We start from the raw sequence: 18,368 nt of genomic DNA on the forward strand, positions 1-18,368 counted from the left end.
AGATTCAAAAACACAACACTATTGCAGACACGCGGTCGTGTAGCAACAACAATATTGAGCAAGGTGCGCTTAGCTGGCGCTCTTTCGATTCGTATTTCTCAGATACAGTTTATTTCTGACTCTCGTGCCAAGCGCAACGTCTGGCGGACCACGTATCTTTTAGTATCGTATCGGTCAGATACTTTATCCCAGCGTGTGTGTGTGGTGTGTGTGTGCAGTGAGTGCTTGGGTGTGTTGGTTTCTAGCAAAAATGCAATATTTACCATTTGACAACATCAGATGAATCAGCAGCTATAGCGTGCTAGTGACTAAAAGTCTCCAGTTTAGATCGGCATTTCAGAATTTCCCCAAGTACTGGACAGTGAAATATGTTTGTGATTCTCGGCTTAGCACATTTGGAAAGTGAATAATTGGAAATGCATTTTTAATCGGAATACTTGGCCTGAAAGAACAGGCCTTAAAATTCAAAGCAAACATTTCGTATTATGTTTCAAGTACTTATTTCATTATTAAAAATAACAATTCCACCTGCAATGTTTTGTTTGCCACATTTTCGCGTTAAAGCCATCGTTTCTTTTTGACTTTGAGATTGTTTATTGGAAATTTTCAAGTCAGGTGGTTAATGCGGTTGAAGCAATAAAGTCATAATTACTTAAAATTAATAATTAAAGCCTTCCAACTTACCTTAGGCATATTGAGAAAAGCCAAATTAATGAAATCGTCAGCCCCTTCACTTTAAGGTCCAAACAGACATAAGATAAAATACATTTTTTATAAGGTCATTTCTATATGACTAGCCTTAAAGTGATACTTAAATGATTTAATATAATTCTTGCTTTGTACTATAGTTTTGTATTGGTTCAGGCCTTGTAGACCAAAAGACCGAAAAGTTCGCATTGAGAAAAACGGAACCCTTTCACTTTAAAGTCCACAGAACCTCAAGATCGTCAGTGCAAAAATAAAAAAAAAATAAAAAACACGAAAACAAGTTTCGCAAAGAGTCGAATGTCGCAGAGCCGCGGAAAGCAGCCTGCCATATTCCATATCGAATAACCAAAACCAAAACCAAAACCAATATAAGTGTTTTTCTCGGTACATCGTATCCAACTAGCACCGTTGCAGCTAGTTCGTCGTGGCCTATATTCAAAATAGATCAGCGATCGGGGGATCGGTGTATGTAACTGCAACTTCAACTGCGACTCCAACTCCAACTCCAAATCCAAAGCGTACTCCAACGGAAAACTGCAACAAAAGATGAAGAGAGCGACTGGAGCCATGTGAGAACTTAGTCAGCGACGAAGAGCTAAACTTAAAAACTAGTTTCCCATTTGCGCGCTTATGCTAAGTAATAATAATAAATAAGCGAAGTCGTTGTTCGCCGTTCGTTCGAGAAGTGACCTAAAAATACTGGTTTGGTGTGCGGTTTGCGTGAGAACATGGCCACAACAGCCGCCGGAGCAACGGCCGTAGTGAAGCGGCCCGGACCACCAGTGCCGCCCAGACCAAAGGCAGTCGCAGCCTCCTCGGCCGCCTCGGTCGCCAATGCCGCCCCACCGATCATCCAAAAGAAGCCCACTTTTGTCAGCCAGCTGAGTGCAGTGGGTCGCACCCTGGTCTACAAGTCGCCATCAGTGCATTTGCCCAAGAAGCAGGCCCAGACTCAAACCCCAACCACAGCGGTGCCGTCTCCGACTCCAGGTCAAACCCCGACTCCATCGCCAGCCCAGACTCCAAATCCTACTCCTCCTGTCAAGCCCTTAAAGCTGCGAAAAGCTCCAGATGTGCCAACTGCGAAGCCCAGGGAGGGCTTGGCCACCACTTCGGTAGTTACGGTCAACAGACACAATTCCATCAGCGTCCTGGAGGGCACTCCGCATACTACTCCCCGCAAGGATACCCGCTTGAGTCTGGGCAAGGTGGACTTTGAGAGAGCTGGACTCCAGCCGGCAAGCCAGCCACTTCCGAGACCCAGAAAAATAGTCCAACTGCCAGTGGCGACTCTGGATGTGGAGGATATACCAAAGCCGGCACCCACCCCATCCACAGGACTCTTCCGTCGCTCCAAGACCACTCTGGATAGCTACCAGAAGGAGTCTACGGGAGTAGCCAACAATGGAGGATTCCTGGGTGGCAGAACAGTAGAGATCAAGAACAATCTTAAGAACGCAGCTGAGCGTCTTTTTTCGGAAATCATCATCAACCAGGTCCAGAAGGGTCAAAATGCTAACGATACGACCATCATAACCAAGCACGAGGCCTTGAAGCAAGAGTCGGAAGTCCTCATACAGACCACAGGTAACTGCATGAGGATTAATGTGAACGGAGGAGCTCCAGTAACCACAAGTACCATCAAGAGTTCCATCAGTGTGGGTAATACCCCGGAAAAGAAGCCGGCTTTCCACGAGATGCTCATCTCCGAGTTGGCTGCCATGCGGAATAAGTCCTGTTCCATGGAACAGTTGCCCACCAAATCGCTATCTTCCCTGTCCACTTCCACACCCAAGAAGCTGACTCCTCGTCGCCGCTTCAACTCCATTGAAGATCCCGATACAGAGGATGTGGATGCGGACAACGTAGAGGATGCCGATGGAGATGTCGACGAGGAGGATACACTAACCTTCACGGCAAACAAGAATCTAAAGGACAGTAATGGAAAGGATATCCCATCTACGAGGAAACGTTGCCCATCCGGCTGCTCCACAGATTCCTCGCCGTATGGAACTGAGAGATCGCAGCGCATTCGCACCTCGGACTGGATCGAGGTGGGCGACAATGGCACTCAGGTGACTCTGACCAGTTGTCACATCAGCCTGGAGGACTCTGGTATGGAGGATGAGGAGCGACTGGACGACATGTCGTCAGGAGTGGGAGATAGTTGGGACAGCGTCAAGGAAGCTGAGACCGAGAAACGTTCACGCAATACAAAACGGTGAGTTATCATTAGATATTTAAAATTTATAGATAGGGGAAGTGCAATCTTTATGAGTATTAACATGTCAAAGTTCGTTAAATGTCCTTGTAATAATTATTTAAAATTATTCAGTTTATAAGGCACTTGTTTCTATTTGTATCTTTTTTTTAAGGGTTTCCATCAAAAGGTATAGGTATACATGGATATATATGTATATATTTTTGGGGCTACCGCAATTATTTCACCGAGTTTCGCTCAATTGACACGCTTTTTGTTGTATTTTTGTATTTTAATGGTTTTGGTTTTTATTATTTTGATCGACCGTGCGCATCCCACGGATACTTTTCGAACTGTAGCACCTCTTCACGTGCATCTCACGGCCCATTGTGTTGGGGCCTCTCTCATCGGAGTGCGATCTCACATGGGTTTGGTTTACATTAATTATTTGCCGAGCTGACATCATTTCGAATGTGGTTTGCTGTGCGCTGCATCGCACATCGCACATCGCATGTGCGAGCATTGGGCTTGATTGCAGCTTGCCGCTTGCCGCTAGTCGCTTGTGTTTGTGCCGCAATGCTGCTTGCGATATTAACAATTTAGGTTTTAGTTTTCTCGCAGGTATTTTAGCAGCAGAATCGAAGTAACCAAAAACCCGTTTCGAGGCACTCTTTACGACTCTTGAGGTTCGCATTTTAGCGACTACGACACACAATGTGTTTGTATTTATATTAACATATAAATACTTTATATATATATAAGTATTCCGTTTGCGGTACGTGTTTGTCGCGACGAAAAGTGATTATCGTGACTCAGAGAGCTTGGCATTTGTGCCATCGCACACTCCACGGCGATATTCAAAATATCGTGCACATACCCTACATATATGGGTAAATAATATATATTTTTTTCATTTTATTTGCTTATTGACACGAAGCTAGCTTTCATTGGCAGGCCATCAGAATCGCAGAAAGAAGTTGTAGATACTCGAACCCTCAGAATAAATTAAACTGGCTGAAAGCGGTTTCAAGGGGTGTCTTCAATTATACAATAGATCTTCATATTCATAACATGATTAGGAAACAGCAGCTATCTTCCATACTTTTTAGGCGAAAATTTCTCATTCTTTTAACAAAAAGATCTCCTACCAAAGTGGTTTTGGTAGAAAGTTGGTTGTGATTTATAGGTTTTTATTATATTCATCTGGTGGGCGGTTTCGGAACTAGTTTATCTCTATTAGCTATATCTTTGTTAGATTTCTTTTCAATACATTCTGAAAGTAACATTTTCCAGAGACCATTTTCTGGAATGATGTGATTAGGTCTTACAACAGCCATGGATGTTATAAATCAGACTCTCATTTCCCATTGCCCAAGGCGCATTATATGGCGATAATAATGTATTTTACTATACTTTATGAATCGCTCACACGCTCATATAATCAATACGTATTCGAACGAACGTTGTCGAGAAGGCATTTCCTACTGCGAGATTCAAATAGTAAATTGCATCTTTCAAATGCCTGAACGTGCGGATTGGGTCTTATGCATATGAAGTCATTCATAGAGATAAGTGCACATATATAGCTATATACGTACTGATTTTTATGGCATCCACTCTGGCTAACTGTTGCAACTTGGGTGCAAGCATTATAAAATAAATTCAATTGGAACTCGAAGCGAAAGCAACTGTGCCACCACCAATCCCACATACCATATTGCTGCTCGGTCGTGTGGCCTCTGATATTGCTACTTCGATTTCAATTTGCATAATGGTTGCCGTTATCAAGAACGGTTTACCGTTTCCTTATTCTTTTATTTGTATTCAGAGATCATACTTCTAGGTATCCCCATATATGGGTAGTACAAGGAAATGTATAAAGTGTTCCCGAAGAACTTATCTAAGCACATTTTATTTGGAAACTTGTCTGGCTAAACGCGATTGCCGACTATTATTAAAAGTGAAATGCAATGAGTATATGCAATGGCTTAAATAACGATGACAACGACTTGATTGCTACTTTGGATTACTAGTTGGAGGCAATAATTTTCCACAATTTTCTGGGAATTGCAACGGCAATCATATGAAGTCACAGAGATTTACATAAATTTGTTGAAGATTTGATGGAAATGAATACAACATTTTAGTGACTTTCGTTTCAATAACGCTCAAATGTCTTTTTCCTTAAAAATAAAAACACAATCAAACTTGATTTTTCTTTCAATTCCAAAGGCTTTGGCCAAAGATTTGAAAGCCAAGAAACTAAACAAACTTTACAATTTGGTACAGAAACACCTTCAACTACGATTAAAACCATGGCCGGTTCAAACTCAGAGACTCAGACTCAGATTTAGATCCAGGGGCTTGATGGCTGTCAGCCACTTGGATGCTTCAGGTGGCAAGAGTTGTAATTTTGTGTTTGCCAAAGATATACAAGTCAGGTTTTTTCTGACTGTCTGTCGGGTTGTCTTATTGTCTGTTACGAGTGTGTGAGAACCGTTAAAGTACGACAGGTGACTTGGCAAAGTTGGGCCGACTTTCAGCCAGATACGGGCGTAAATATGCCTCCATATGTACCTGCGTAATATGTTTCTGTTTCAGTTGGCTAGCAGCCTAATACCCCGAGATGATGCGACAGATATTTAGAGTTCAACTACCTCGGATTCTTCGTAACCCTTCTTGGCACATACACAGAAAGTTCTTCTCTCGGCGAGATCAAAGTTTAAAAATCAATGATTGCTTTGTCTTACTGCCTCAGTGATTCGAATTTCGAACCAGAAACAAACTGTCCAAATTAGTGTCATTCGATTACAAGGTGAAAATAGTGCCCGAAAAAAACGACTCCCCAATCAATATGTTGAACTGGAAAACAAACTTTGCCAAAAACACACCAAAAACTTGATTTTAACGGAAAACAAAACATGCGGAAAAGCAGCCTGGGACCTGGAAGCCAAAGTGGATGAAGTTTTTGGACTCCACTACTCCACTTTGAACATGTAGACGCGAGTGTAGGCTGTTGGTTGGTCGACTGGCTGACTTGGCTTACATAAACCGAAAACTCGACCAAACATTTATTTGTATACACTTTTAGAGTGCCGGCATAAATCAAATTTACACTACCCTCTAATGGTTATCTCTATAAGAAACTCTAAAAATATTCACATCGCATCATTATGAATAATTTTATCAAGCGAATGATTGCCCTTTCTGGCGAATTCCCACCTGCCCACGGCAGACCCTAATTTCCATTTAATTTGTCCCTCACTTAACACTTGTTTCACCTATTTTTGCCTCCAATCTTATGTATTTTTTTTAATGCCACAGACATTTCCACACAGATGTCTGGCCAAAAATAGTAGCCCAAGCCTGGCTGGCGGAGATTTTTATCTCAGTTGCCTGAGTATTGCTCAAGTTTCCTGTTCCGTTCAATGGTCAAGTGGACGGATTTATTCGATGGTAATTCGCTGCCAACTTGCACACTGAAAACTTTACTTTCACCCAAGGAAATTTGAATGGCACCCACATATGTTCATATTTTACTTATGACCTTATGTTTATTTATTTTAGATAGAATACTTAAACACAATAGTATATTTTTTACTTTGTGCAAGACAACGTTTATTTTTATGAGGTTTCATGCTCTGTTTAAGTCTTTTGTTTTTATACAAGGAAGCCGTAAATCTGGTAGCTTAAAAGTTTGTTATTTTTAGCTAATACTTAGGCCCTGACTAGTTAATTATTTCGTATACAATAAAAGTACTTTTGACCATGGAAGCGCAAGGTTCACAGTTGGCAGAATGCAGTTAAAAGCCAGTTTTTTTAATCCATTGATCATCAAAACAAACAATATATGGATGATCTTTGTTTTTAAAGAAAAGACTTAAATAGTGTGTCATATTTGTGTTTAGTATTCTTGAATTGAATCGAAAATGTCCCGCTCATATTGCGGGGCTTTCGCTTTTGAGAGTCGCGAACAAAGTCTCAGCAGTAAGCCAAAGCCACGTTAACTGAACAATCCGCATAAATTAAGCCATTCGAAGAGGTATTTTTATATAGTATAGTAAGGTGGCGGCTTGGCTCTGACTCTGGCTCTTCGTTCTACTAATCAGGAAACCAAAATCAAATTTCGCTTTTTGTTGGATTCGAAAGAGAAACCCGCGACTAATCGCATGCCGTCAGTCGCACAACAAAATTTATTTGGGTAACTAAACCGAACTGAGCCAGCCAGGGCTCATTTACATACGATTGGTTCGGTTATTTGTTTAGAAACTCTTCAAGCCAGCTAGGAGAAATAAAATAAAAGCTAGAAAATAGAAATTTATGGACTCGGCGGTGAGTTGTGAGCTGGGCATTCGAATGAAAGCGAAAACGGTTCGATATGAGCAATTTTTGTTACAGCTTTTAGCTTTTTACATATAGGTTTTTTTTTTCTGGGAGTGTCCAGAAAAGGGCGTTTGCACGTAGGGGGGCGACCAAAAAGCGACCGAAATAAAGATACGTGAGTAAATAGCCGATGATAAGACTCGTAACTCCGCAACTCAACAACTCTGCAACTTCTCACTTAATTTTGTACGGAACACTCTACTCCGCCCGTAAAAGACAATGGAAACGATGCCTTATTAGAATGCGTGAGAAAGTTACTGTGAGAAACTGGAACTCGATTGTATGCGTGAAGTGGCTTCAACTTCAACTTCACCATCAGATTCAGAGTCAGATTCAGTCGATTCCCACTTTGAGCCGGTGTTATTAGTCTTTAGCGTGCCCTCATTAAATGGCCGAGAGAAAGACACAAAGAACTGACCCACAGATTTCTACGCGGCTATTTAAATACCCCTTTATCACCTTCAACTCCGACATTGTTTTGCCAACCATTTATTTGAGCGAGGCTCATAAATACAGTAGCGGTCAATAGCACTGGAAAAAATAAAGATTACTTATATTTTATAGAAGATTCTTTCGACTATATTTTTGACTTCAAAACCTTTTCATTCAATATACCCAATTTCGTTAAAAAAATAATATATTTTCTTAACATCATCTTTAAAATAAAGCATAAAATCCGTACTAGATCCTATCACCTAAGTAATAATCCGTTTTAAAGATCACTAAAAAGATAATAAACATTCAAAAGATCACTTCTTTAGTGTCATTACTTTTTCCGCAACTGTTTCGCTTTTGACTGGGGGCTTGGTGAAAATTTTTGGGTCAACTATTGGTATTATGGTCACGTAGGTAGCCGTAGCCTGTCGAGAAATCGCCCCACTGTCCGATGGCGCCGATATATCGCATGATATATATATTTATATATGGTATATATATTATATATAAGGCATCCTGTAACGTGCGTGCTCCGATTTCCCACCTGCACAATTGTCTGTAGAATTTTCCAATTGGTCGCAGCGGATGTCGCCGGCAATGCGTGAAGCTACTTTTTACGAGTATTCTTTTTTTTCCTGGTTTATATAGTTATATATTTAGAATAGGCCGCATTCCGTTGCTCCCAATTTTGCTTCGGTCTCACACCGAGACCGAGAGCAAGGCTAAAACAAATACGCACAGTTGGGGGCTCAAAATTAGACAAATTTGACGGCTGCATCACTCGACATCGTCTTTCAGATATTTCTGAATGGGAATGGGAACAATTCTATTGCGCTAGAAATACGGAATTCTCTGTTATTGCCGGCGATGTCGTACAGCTGCCCTTAAAGAGCTGCTTGATTATTTGGTACATGATGTACTACACGGTGGCGTGAGCGTGTTTTTTTGTTATTTCTAAAAATAACTGAGGATTTGCTGGTGACAGGGGCGCTACAGGGTGGCTATTGAATATGGGATTATCCCCCAAGATTTCCGTGAAGTTTCAATTGGTACCCATGAGTACGAGTTTAAACAGAGGCTCAAAGAGGCTTGTTTATTGAATTTAATCATGGATATTTCTTTGTTTTTATCTTTGAAACTTTAATTGAACTCGATGATGTGTAATGATGTGCTATATATAAACTTCCTTTGTTTCGCCATAAAAACTTTGTACAATTATTAAGTATTCAAGATACTATCAAAATATCTCAGGTATCTGCAAGTCGATGAACTTCTATTTCCGTGTTGACTTGTCTATTTTGGTGTGGTGCCTACACCCTGTTTTGTCGTTTGATGTTTTCTTTTTTCATTTTATTAAATCAATTTACTCATTTCTTATATATTTTTATTTTTGTCTTGATTTCTAATACTCTTTGCCACTCAGAGTACTGCATTTGTGTGCTCAGCTCGCTTGTATCGGGTCGGTTTGGGGTATCTCTGTTTTGGATGTTCCTTGGCGGCTCTGTTCTCTCTCGTGTATCCCAAAGATGTGGCCGAAACGTGGCCGAAAGTAGCAGCGTTTAATTTTTAGTTGCACGCGAATTTCAGAGCGTTATCGAGCAAAAAGCTCGCAGCGAAATAAAAACAATATATCCAAGCAAAACGGAACTAGGAAATCCAGATTATATGTTCATTATTCCCATACTGTTTGTAAAAATTGTGATTTGTGAGTAAGCGCCGAAACGTTACCCGAAAAAAATAAAGAATATCTACGCAGCTGTGTGAATTCTTCAGATAAAAATGACAGATTAGCAAACGAAAATAGTCATGCTGCGTAGAGTAATAATAATAATCAGATCTCTGCTGCTGCCAAGCTTCGCTAAGAAAATATGAAATATACGTGTTGATTTGTGTATCGACTAAGATAAATAAAATAATGTTGCCGCAGTGTTATTTCAATGTGTTTTTACTTCACAACATCAGCTATTTAAAGAGTAATATCTTGCGGATACGTAATATACATGTGTTTTCTCTAACAGACATGTGAGGCATTTCAATCATAACATAAAATGTGTTTCCAATAAAGACATTTTTTCTTGACCTCTGGCCTTGCCCTGCAAATAATAATTGTTTCGTGAAAATCCACATATGACGTAACTCGAATTATTTATTATAATCATCCCAACCTGCTTTCTCAACTAATTCTCATTCCAAAAGTCCGATTTTCTAAATATTACTTTGATTTGAGATTCATTAGGGTTGGAATTCAGGTGGTCAAGATATGTCTGGCCATTTATAGGCATTATTGACTTAATTAATTCCAAAGTTCCAAAAAGGCAAGACGTGTGGGTAGAAAATAGTTGAAAGGTGTTGCCTACGATGTCTGTGACGGCATTTAAAACTATTAAAATAATATAATTAGAAAATGTTTGAATTACTGAATGAGTTTTATTGAAGGCCGGTCATTCTCTTTGATTTTATTTGGGATCTATTATATCAAGTTTATTACATCTGATGAAGACATTACCAGTTCAGGATCGTAAATAAATTTATTTTACTGACATATTGGCCTTTGATGCAACTTACTGTTTGAAACATTTTTGAACCCGTTTGTTAGCCATTTGCATTCTAAAAGCCATGACTTGATGGCCTTCATTTCTCATTACTTGTCAGAATGAAGTTTTTGCCTGCATTTATGTACAACAGCCTTAACTTTTTGCATACTGGCCAACATATGTTTGTATGTCATGTGTCACATTTTGTATATATGTTTCACATTTTGTATATAAGATTATTGCATGAAAGGTTTCAAATTCATATTTGAGTTCATTTTGAGTGAAAATGTCATCAGGCTTTGCAATATTTGTCTTGAGAATTGTGATCTTTCTAATAGCCATTTTTATAAGCAATCTAACAAAATCACCACCAACTTAAATGCCAAACCATTTGAAAATGCCCCACCTGTTCCGCTGACCTGTTTTCTGTGTTTGAAAGCTTATTGTTTGCTTGAGTTTGAATTATTGACGACTATCTGGCAGTCAGATCAAGCCCAGTTTCGGGTACAAAATGCTGCAGCTATCCGCTCCAAAATCCAATAAGAGGTTTAAGATCCCCATTTCTCTTCTCCACAATGGACACTTTGCAGCTAATGTCATAGGTCGTTTGAGGCGCAAGATAGCAAAGCCACCGAAAATGTCCGAAGACCTGGACGAGCTCTTTCTGTCGCCCATTCCGGCCCCCTCGCCGGTGGAGTTGCAGCAGTGCATCCTCTTCGGCTTCCGTCGCCGCCTCTATCCCGCCCAGATCCTAGAGGAGTGCCGCAGTGCCTTTGGTCCCTTTGCACCGAGTGCCCAGTATGTGGCCAAGTGGTATCAGCGCTTCCAGGACGGATTCTTCAACATTGACGAGAAGGACGAGGAGGATCTAAAGCACGGTCAGACGCCTACAACCTGCAGTGACTATGAGGACGAAAGTGATTGTGGTGAGGGGGCGGCGGTGTTGCCCTTGGTCCTCCATGATATCTATCGAAGTGAGGTTGAGCAGGATGAGGATGATGATGAGGAAACGACTGATTTCGATGAGGAAGATGATGGTCATGTGATTGGTTATTGGCAAGGTTATGGCTATTTGGGTGGCAAGCAAAGGTATAGTTGGGTTGCACATAAATTGTATGTATTACGAGTGTCTCTAATTTATTCCTCCTAACTCAAGTGTTTTTTTTTGTCTTATTCTCCTTTCAGTGGAACCTCGTCTTGTGAGCTACCACCCCTGCCCAAGTCCCTAATTGGCTTCAATAAGCTTTTGTGCTCCGATTCGGGATTACTTAGCGATGTCGAGGGTAGCAACAATAACAATAACAACAGCAACACATGCAGCGAGATCAACCAAAAACCAAACGATAGCCTGGACAGCAATGAGAATGCCAGCGACAAGTCAACGCCCGCCTCCCCAAACGGAAACAAGGCAGTTCCTGCACTGGAAACGGAGGCGAAGTCCACCTGCTTACCAGCCAAAGGAAGCCCCCAGGTCGTCGAGGCGGGCAGCACTCTGGATGCACAAATTGCGACGCTAAGGAAGGAAATGGTAAGTCTTAATCCAATTGTTTTACATTTCAAATTGGCATTTAAAAACGACTTTAAAAGTGATTTCCTCTAGGGGTGGAAATTCAATATAATATAAAGCTTAGAGAAAGGAAATGTGTAGGATAAACTAAAAGCCCACAAAAAGTAGTAACTATTATCTTAAAGAGTAATATAGTTAATAGAAGAGATATTATTATAGTTTCTTTTTAGATTTTTGTACTTTTAATGACACTTTTGGGCGAAGCTTAAAAGAAGAATAATAATAGTCAAGAAAACAGGTTTCTTTGATACTTTAAATAATTACTTTTTCCGAAATTAGTATATTTAGCTTATCTTTAACAAATCCCCACCCAAAAGAACACGTCAATAAATAATAACTCTTTATATGGCATACTAAGATATAAATCAAACAAAATCAAAAGTATCAAATGACATTTTGAAATTGAAATATTTCAAGTATCGCCTTGGTAACAAAAAACCATTTTAACCCGGTTTGGGGCAAATCAAAGTCTAACCAGTTCGGTGACGAATAAAGTTATTTTGGCTTAAATGCTGTCATTCTTTTGTAAGCGACAAAAATGTATATGCATGAGCCTCCAGAGTTTTGGGCTTCTTTGGGGGATAAGCTGCATTTGGAGCTGAACTTTATTGACCTGGCTTAGTAGTGCGGCCGCCTAATGCCAAGACTAGAAGGGGCCAAGTCTGAGGCCCGGCTAAACTTTTCACATTTAATTTCGTTGGCTGGCGCACGGCGTTTTGTACAATTCGAATATACATATTTGTACATATAGACTCCGTGGTATTACGGGCATAAGAACCTGTTTAATACTCGTGCTGGCCCCGGCCCCGGCCCGGGACCAGGCGTAGGTGTAAATACCCGAATAAGCCTTGAGTTAGGAGCGGCCAATCGCTGGAATAAAATCAAAAACCGAAACCAAAACGGAGTTTTTGTCGTTTCTGTATAAAACTGCCGCCTTTTTCGTGCTGCTCCAATTTGATGATTTGGCGATGGTGGTGAACAATTGGAAATAAACACTAAATTGTTCAGCATTTAAAGCATTTTGTGCAATTTGCATGTCTCGGCCATTGTGCAATGTGGCCGGTGATTTGAGCTGAAAGTGTAATATTTGTGGGACACATTTCCCACCTCTTATTGTTATTACGATTACGATATTATTACGATTGCCCGGGGAGGTGTTCTATCTGTGGCATGTACCTATTTATTTTCTGTCGCCTTGTCCGATGTTAACAACTATTTTACAACCGAAGGTGGTGGAGGAGCGATCGCCAACGCAGGCCCAATGACACTTTAATTGGTCATTGTATTTGCCCAACCATTTATTACTGTGTGTTATTTCTGGCGAGGCACTTAAATTTATTCGTTGCCACAATAGCGCCATGCCAGCCCAAGCCGGGCTTCGATAATCTAACTCTGCCGGGTCTCAGTCATTATTCAAACGCAATTTAAATTAAAGCTCTTGTTGAAATGTGTTGAAGATAAACAAAATAATTGTTTGTCTTATAGATTAGAATCAAAGCGGAAGATATTTCGCTGACTTCTTGTGCTTGTTCAAATATGCGGTTTTGAGTGTCTCCGGGTTTTGTTTATTAAACACAAACATATCGTTAGGGTATCCATTTGCTGACCTGGCCTCCCAATTATTTTTCTCGCTTTTCGCAAATGTTTCGGTCGGTTGATTAACGATTCAAGCTCTGATCACTCGGTGGGTGTGTAAGCCCCTAAGTATGGGGCCCGGTGTGTGAATGTGTTTTGCAATTATGTTAGTTGGCCGCTCTTGCCTTAGCTTTTGCTTTCGAATGCCGCCGTACTCAGCTCTGCTCAACTGAACTAAGCTGAACTGAACGGAACCGAACCGAATCGAATCGGAGCGAGCCAAGATATTGTGGTTAGCCTTCTTGGTGAACCCAACAGATATTGATATGCATTGTTCGCTCGCATCTATTCATGTGCACTCCATTTGATATAAAGCCGCTTTTACCCGGCTAATTTTTTTTGTGTTAAAGTAAAATTGAAAGTAAATATTTGCTGAAGGTCAGCGGTGGGGCCCGATTGGGTTATTAGATCAGCGTGTTGGCTTTGACGGAGAGATAGTTAAAAATAATAAAACTATGACGGCTTCATTAAAGTTACATTCCATTCCCGGTTAAATATATCACATTAAACATTTGTTATTCATTTACAATAACTCTTCTTCAAACATATTTTCAACATTCAATAATAGTTGAAAAGCATCAGAGGATAACAGGTCGTATACGTAATTCTAAGAATGGGTCTTTAAAATTACGTATACGACCTGTTGAAAAACAGTTTAATGTTGTTGAGAAAGAATATTCACATTTCGATGCGAATGGAGATAAAGATATAAACAAACATAATATTCATTGCTTTAAAAATTTCTAAGAAAAATTAAGTATACGACCTGTTTAACAACTTTGATGGATATGTGAAAATATTTAGTTTTATTTAGCCAGCCCTTTCACTTTGTGAAGAAATAGGTTGCAATAGAGTACGTATGCTGCAGAACTCAAGCAACCTCATTAAAGTGCCTCATGTGCCATATTAATAGATGATTGTCAACTCAAATTACGCTCAATTGTTAAAGCCGTTCCCATCGCCATAGCCGTCGCCCATAACACATCACTCGCACCATCTCTAATGTGCACAACGATGAAAATGAAGTAATAAACTTGGTTAATGCAACACAACGCATCGGGGAGAAATAAAAGGCCACAATGGGAGAAAACAGGAGTAAGACTAATCAGCGCATGCGCGGAGCCATTAAGCGCAGTAAGCAAGCCAGGCAGCAAGGCAGCAAGGCAGCAAGCAAGCATGCTGGCCAAGCAAGCTGGCCAAGAAAGCAACAAAACAACAAAGCAAAGCAACAAAGCGAGTCCGCTTCAGCTAATTTATGTTTCTTGGCTTTGCCGTGCTGTTGTTGTGGTTATTGTTGCAGTTACTGTTGTTTTTGTTGTGTTGCCAGATACCTCGGTTATGGCAGCAAATTAAATTTATGAACAAAAACAAAAACACTAAAAAAGGCAGCTAAAGCAACAGATCCAGCAAAGTGGCCAAGAAAAAGCATAAACAGCGGACAGTTTGTGAGAAGAAATGCATCAATGCATGAAATGAATTTTTATGGCTTACATAAAATGGCCTTGAACGGTCGCATTCTTTTGCCAGCCAGCGATTAAGCTCATCTTGGCCAACTAAGACCCCATTTTCAGGCTAATCGCTTCTCACCTGATTTAGTTTATTTGGCTCAAATCGAATCGATAAGCCCGGCTAATTGGACTGTAAGCCACTCCATCCCCAATTCCCAATCCCCACTACCAGAAGTCGTGGGTTGTTTGCTTAATTAACTAATCTTAATTTTTTGTTATAATGTAAAAAGTCTTTCCGGTTAAAATGGGAATAGCAACAAATTTTAAATACTTTCTTAAAACTATTGCGTGCTGAGAGAAAATATTCAATTAACAGTTAAGCAAAAGAAACAAATTTAATAATTGGGTTGCTATGTTTTCTTGTTTCGTGACTCGGTTAAATGTATACTTTTTGTTGCTATACCTTTTACTACAATGTTTTAACGAAAGATAGGAATGCTGAAAACAAATAAACGAAAGTATGAAGAAACACTATGAAATAGAGACAATATGTCTCGGGTATGTACCTATTAAAAAACACAGCATTTTTTCTGCCGATTTCCTTCTGCCGACAATTGAAAAATGCAAATTCTGAGGTGAACGGATATCTCGGACAGCTCTCCCCTTATCCGAAAATAATTGCCAACATTCTTGGCTGGAAGCGCGTACTATTTCCCTTTTTTCCCTGATCTTCCGCATTTTTTGCCAAAGGTGCCGCCTTTCAGCTGCAGAGTTCACGCATCAGCGCTGAAATGTTTAATGCAAGCTGAATGGCTTCCTGTCTAAAGATAGAACACCCCATCATTTAAAAACTAAAAAAGCAACAAAACGTTGAAAAAAGGGAAGAAAATCTGTGAGGTACATAGTGCATTATATATATGTACATATATATTTTTGTACTTATAGATCGGGAGATGGGGCAGCCTTGTCTGGCATTTGCAGCGTTCATTGCCATTTGGCGCTGTTGCATTTTGAGAAATACTTTTAGGGCTTCTGGTTGTGTCAAAGCCTCCTATTACACGGGCCGCAAGCCGTATGCCCCATGCCTCTTGCCACATGCCGCATCGTAATATAAGCACTTGAAACATCCCTAAGAAATTTCAGCGCAAAGAGCTTAGTGCTAATTAAATTTTCAACAATATTGATTTGATTTAATGGAGGAAATTAGCATTAGAAATGAATTTCGCATTGCATAATACTTAATAAATGCATATTTCTTGGCTTTAATTAATATGACTTAGCCATTAATTAAATATTTATAAGTTGACCTACATTTGCTCTCCGACAGATCTGTAATTTCTGGTCAAGCCGACTAATGCCATTAGCACAATTCTGCTCGGATCTACTTCCCACAGTTAACCCTGCAAGTATGTTAATTTGCGTCTAATTCGAATTCAACCCAAGGCAACACCTACGCCGAATGCAGCGAAAAAGGTTTTGTTTAAGCTACTTCAGTCATTTCAGCCATTTATTTACGCGTATGTGGCACACATTCTACTATACGACTATACGACTACTAGGTGGCCCGCAGAGAGACCCAGAAACCAGGGAACGAAAAACCGCAGATAGGCAGATTTACTTTAGAAATTGCGGATATTTCCTCATTGTTTGGAAAGCTAATGAAAGAACTGCGGAAAAGAGGGGTATATCTATGGCGTGGCATGGCAAAAACTAAATTTTCTTTTATGGCAGCAAATAAATATAAAATAAAAGATAATTAAGATAATACTTTGAGTGGCACAGGAAATGTATGTGACTCTTCTACATGGCCTTTCAAATTCTATATATTCAATAAAATAAAAGCTATAAAATGCAAATAACTTTTACTTCGTTAGTTAGAGTCATATATATTTATTAAAAAGCGGTCACTAACTCTGAATATATTAGCAGCCAGGTGGGAGTTGGTTAGAGCGAAAGATGCCGACTTGATCGGATTTGGTTAATACCATGCCACGATGTGAGTCGCCGCCACAGTGTGGCAGAAAGTCTTGCTGCTTTTCTTTTTCGCGCGATATTATGCCGCGATATTAATTGACAAATGAGATTTTTCCTTCCTACTCGACAGCGACAGGGGAACTTTCATTTTGACCACAAGCGTCATGTTGGCAACAAAAAACACAAACTAAAAGAGCCAACAAAAATACAGGCCAAGGCTATAAGAGGAACCACTATTTCGGATTATTCATGCCAAAGCTAGACGATCATTTTTCGATAAGATAATCTTGTAAATTTTTAATAAATGTTGGAGATAACTGATCAATAATATGGGGGAGTGAAAGGGTCATTTATATTATTATAAAATAACGCTTTAAAAAGGACTTGTTTTAATGGATTTTCTATTTGCAGAACGGACTGCGTCAACTAGATCTCTCGTTGCTGTCACAACTGTGGGTGCTTAACGAATCGATCCAGGAGTTTCGTGCTCTGATCGAGGAGCAGGAGAACGAGGACGAGGACGACGAGGAGGACAACCTGAACGAGGTGGACGAGGACGGCAACCCTGCGTTGGTGGAGTCCAAGGCGAAGCATCTGGGAACCATACCGAAGGTGATAACCACACAGCCAAAGGTGATACGGGATGCGATGGCCAAGCAGGCGCAATTGCAGGGGCAGGATCAAAAACCAGTGCCCCGAATGCGTAGTGCCCCGCCCCCACCACCGCCGGTAACCGTTTCCGGAGTTCTGAAACCACCGGCGCCCTCACGGCCCACATGATGTTACCTCTCGGACTTCCTCGCCGGAGTCAAGATGGTCATGTGCAAGGCGATTGTGAGCGATGTGTCCGCTTCCTCTACCACGACCTCGACTTCGACCTCGATATTGTCGACCCCGTCGTCGTCATCTCTTTTACGGAATGGAATCGGATCCTAACCCGAAGATGTCGGGACCAGGAATCGTAGTGGCTACGGAATCGAAGTGCTACCATGCATAGTTATAGTTAAGTAGGATCGACTCACGAGCGAACTGATCAGAAATTTGGAGTTTAAAACGCTAGAGCTGAGCTTCCATTCAAATGTGGAAAATCGTCTTGACAGTAAAGATATCTAAAAAATAATAAATCCTACAAAGCTATGCTTACCTCAATTTAGGAAGACCCAAAATATAATAATGTAATCAATAGAATTCGTAAGACCAAACCTCTAGGCTCTAGAACGGTTAGGAGTCCTTTGTGATCTTCAGTTTTAAGCTTAAATGTACATTTTTTCTTGTGGTTTTCGGGCTTGATGATGAAATGGGTTTACCAATTATACCTTTTTGTTTTTGTTTTAAGAATAGCTGTCGAATTATGTCTGATCTTCTGCCAGTTACATGTGTAAATAGCAATTTTCCCGGCTAGCTGCTGAACATTTTTTAAATCTAACGAAAAGCGTAAAGAATAAATAAATGAGCAAATAAAAAAAACTTAAACGAAGCACTTG

The 18,368-nt window shown here is 40.3% G+C and overlaps 1 protein-coding gene across 6 annotated transcripts; it reads left to right on the top strand.

The window, feature by feature from the left end:
* Positions 1–104: 104 nt before the first annotated feature.
* LOC6501571 (peroxisomal membrane protein PEX14) lies at positions 105–18,361 on the top strand. 6 transcript variants are annotated; one of them, XM_032455651.2, is made up of 4 exons: positions 105–2,929; positions 11,446–11,788; positions 16,238–16,316; positions 17,296–18,361. In XM_032455651.2, exons 1-4 carry the CDS (start codon positions 1,437–1,439, stop codon positions 17,346–17,348), a joined length of 1,968 nt encoding a protein of 655 aa, XP_032311542.1. In that variant the 5' UTR covers positions 105–1,436; the 3' UTR covers positions 17,349–18,361. The 6 variants fall into 6 exon arrangements, with proteins under 6 accessions (XP_032311542.1, XP_032311535.1, XP_001955495.2 ...); XM_032455644.2 differs by lacking the exon at positions 16,238–16,316 and having other exon boundaries at positions 106–229; positions 849–2,929; XM_001955459.4 differs by lacking the exon at positions 16,238–16,316 and having other exon boundaries at positions 106–217; positions 849–2,929.
* Positions 18,362–18,368: the final 7 nt, after the last annotated feature.

Source organism: Drosophila ananassae, chromosome 2L, assembly GCF_017639315.1.
Source record: "Drosophila ananassae strain 14024-0371.13 chromosome 2L, ASM1763931v2, whole genome shotgun sequence".
Lineage (NCBI taxonomy): Eukaryota > Metazoa > Arthropoda > Insecta > Diptera > Drosophilidae > Drosophila > Drosophila ananassae.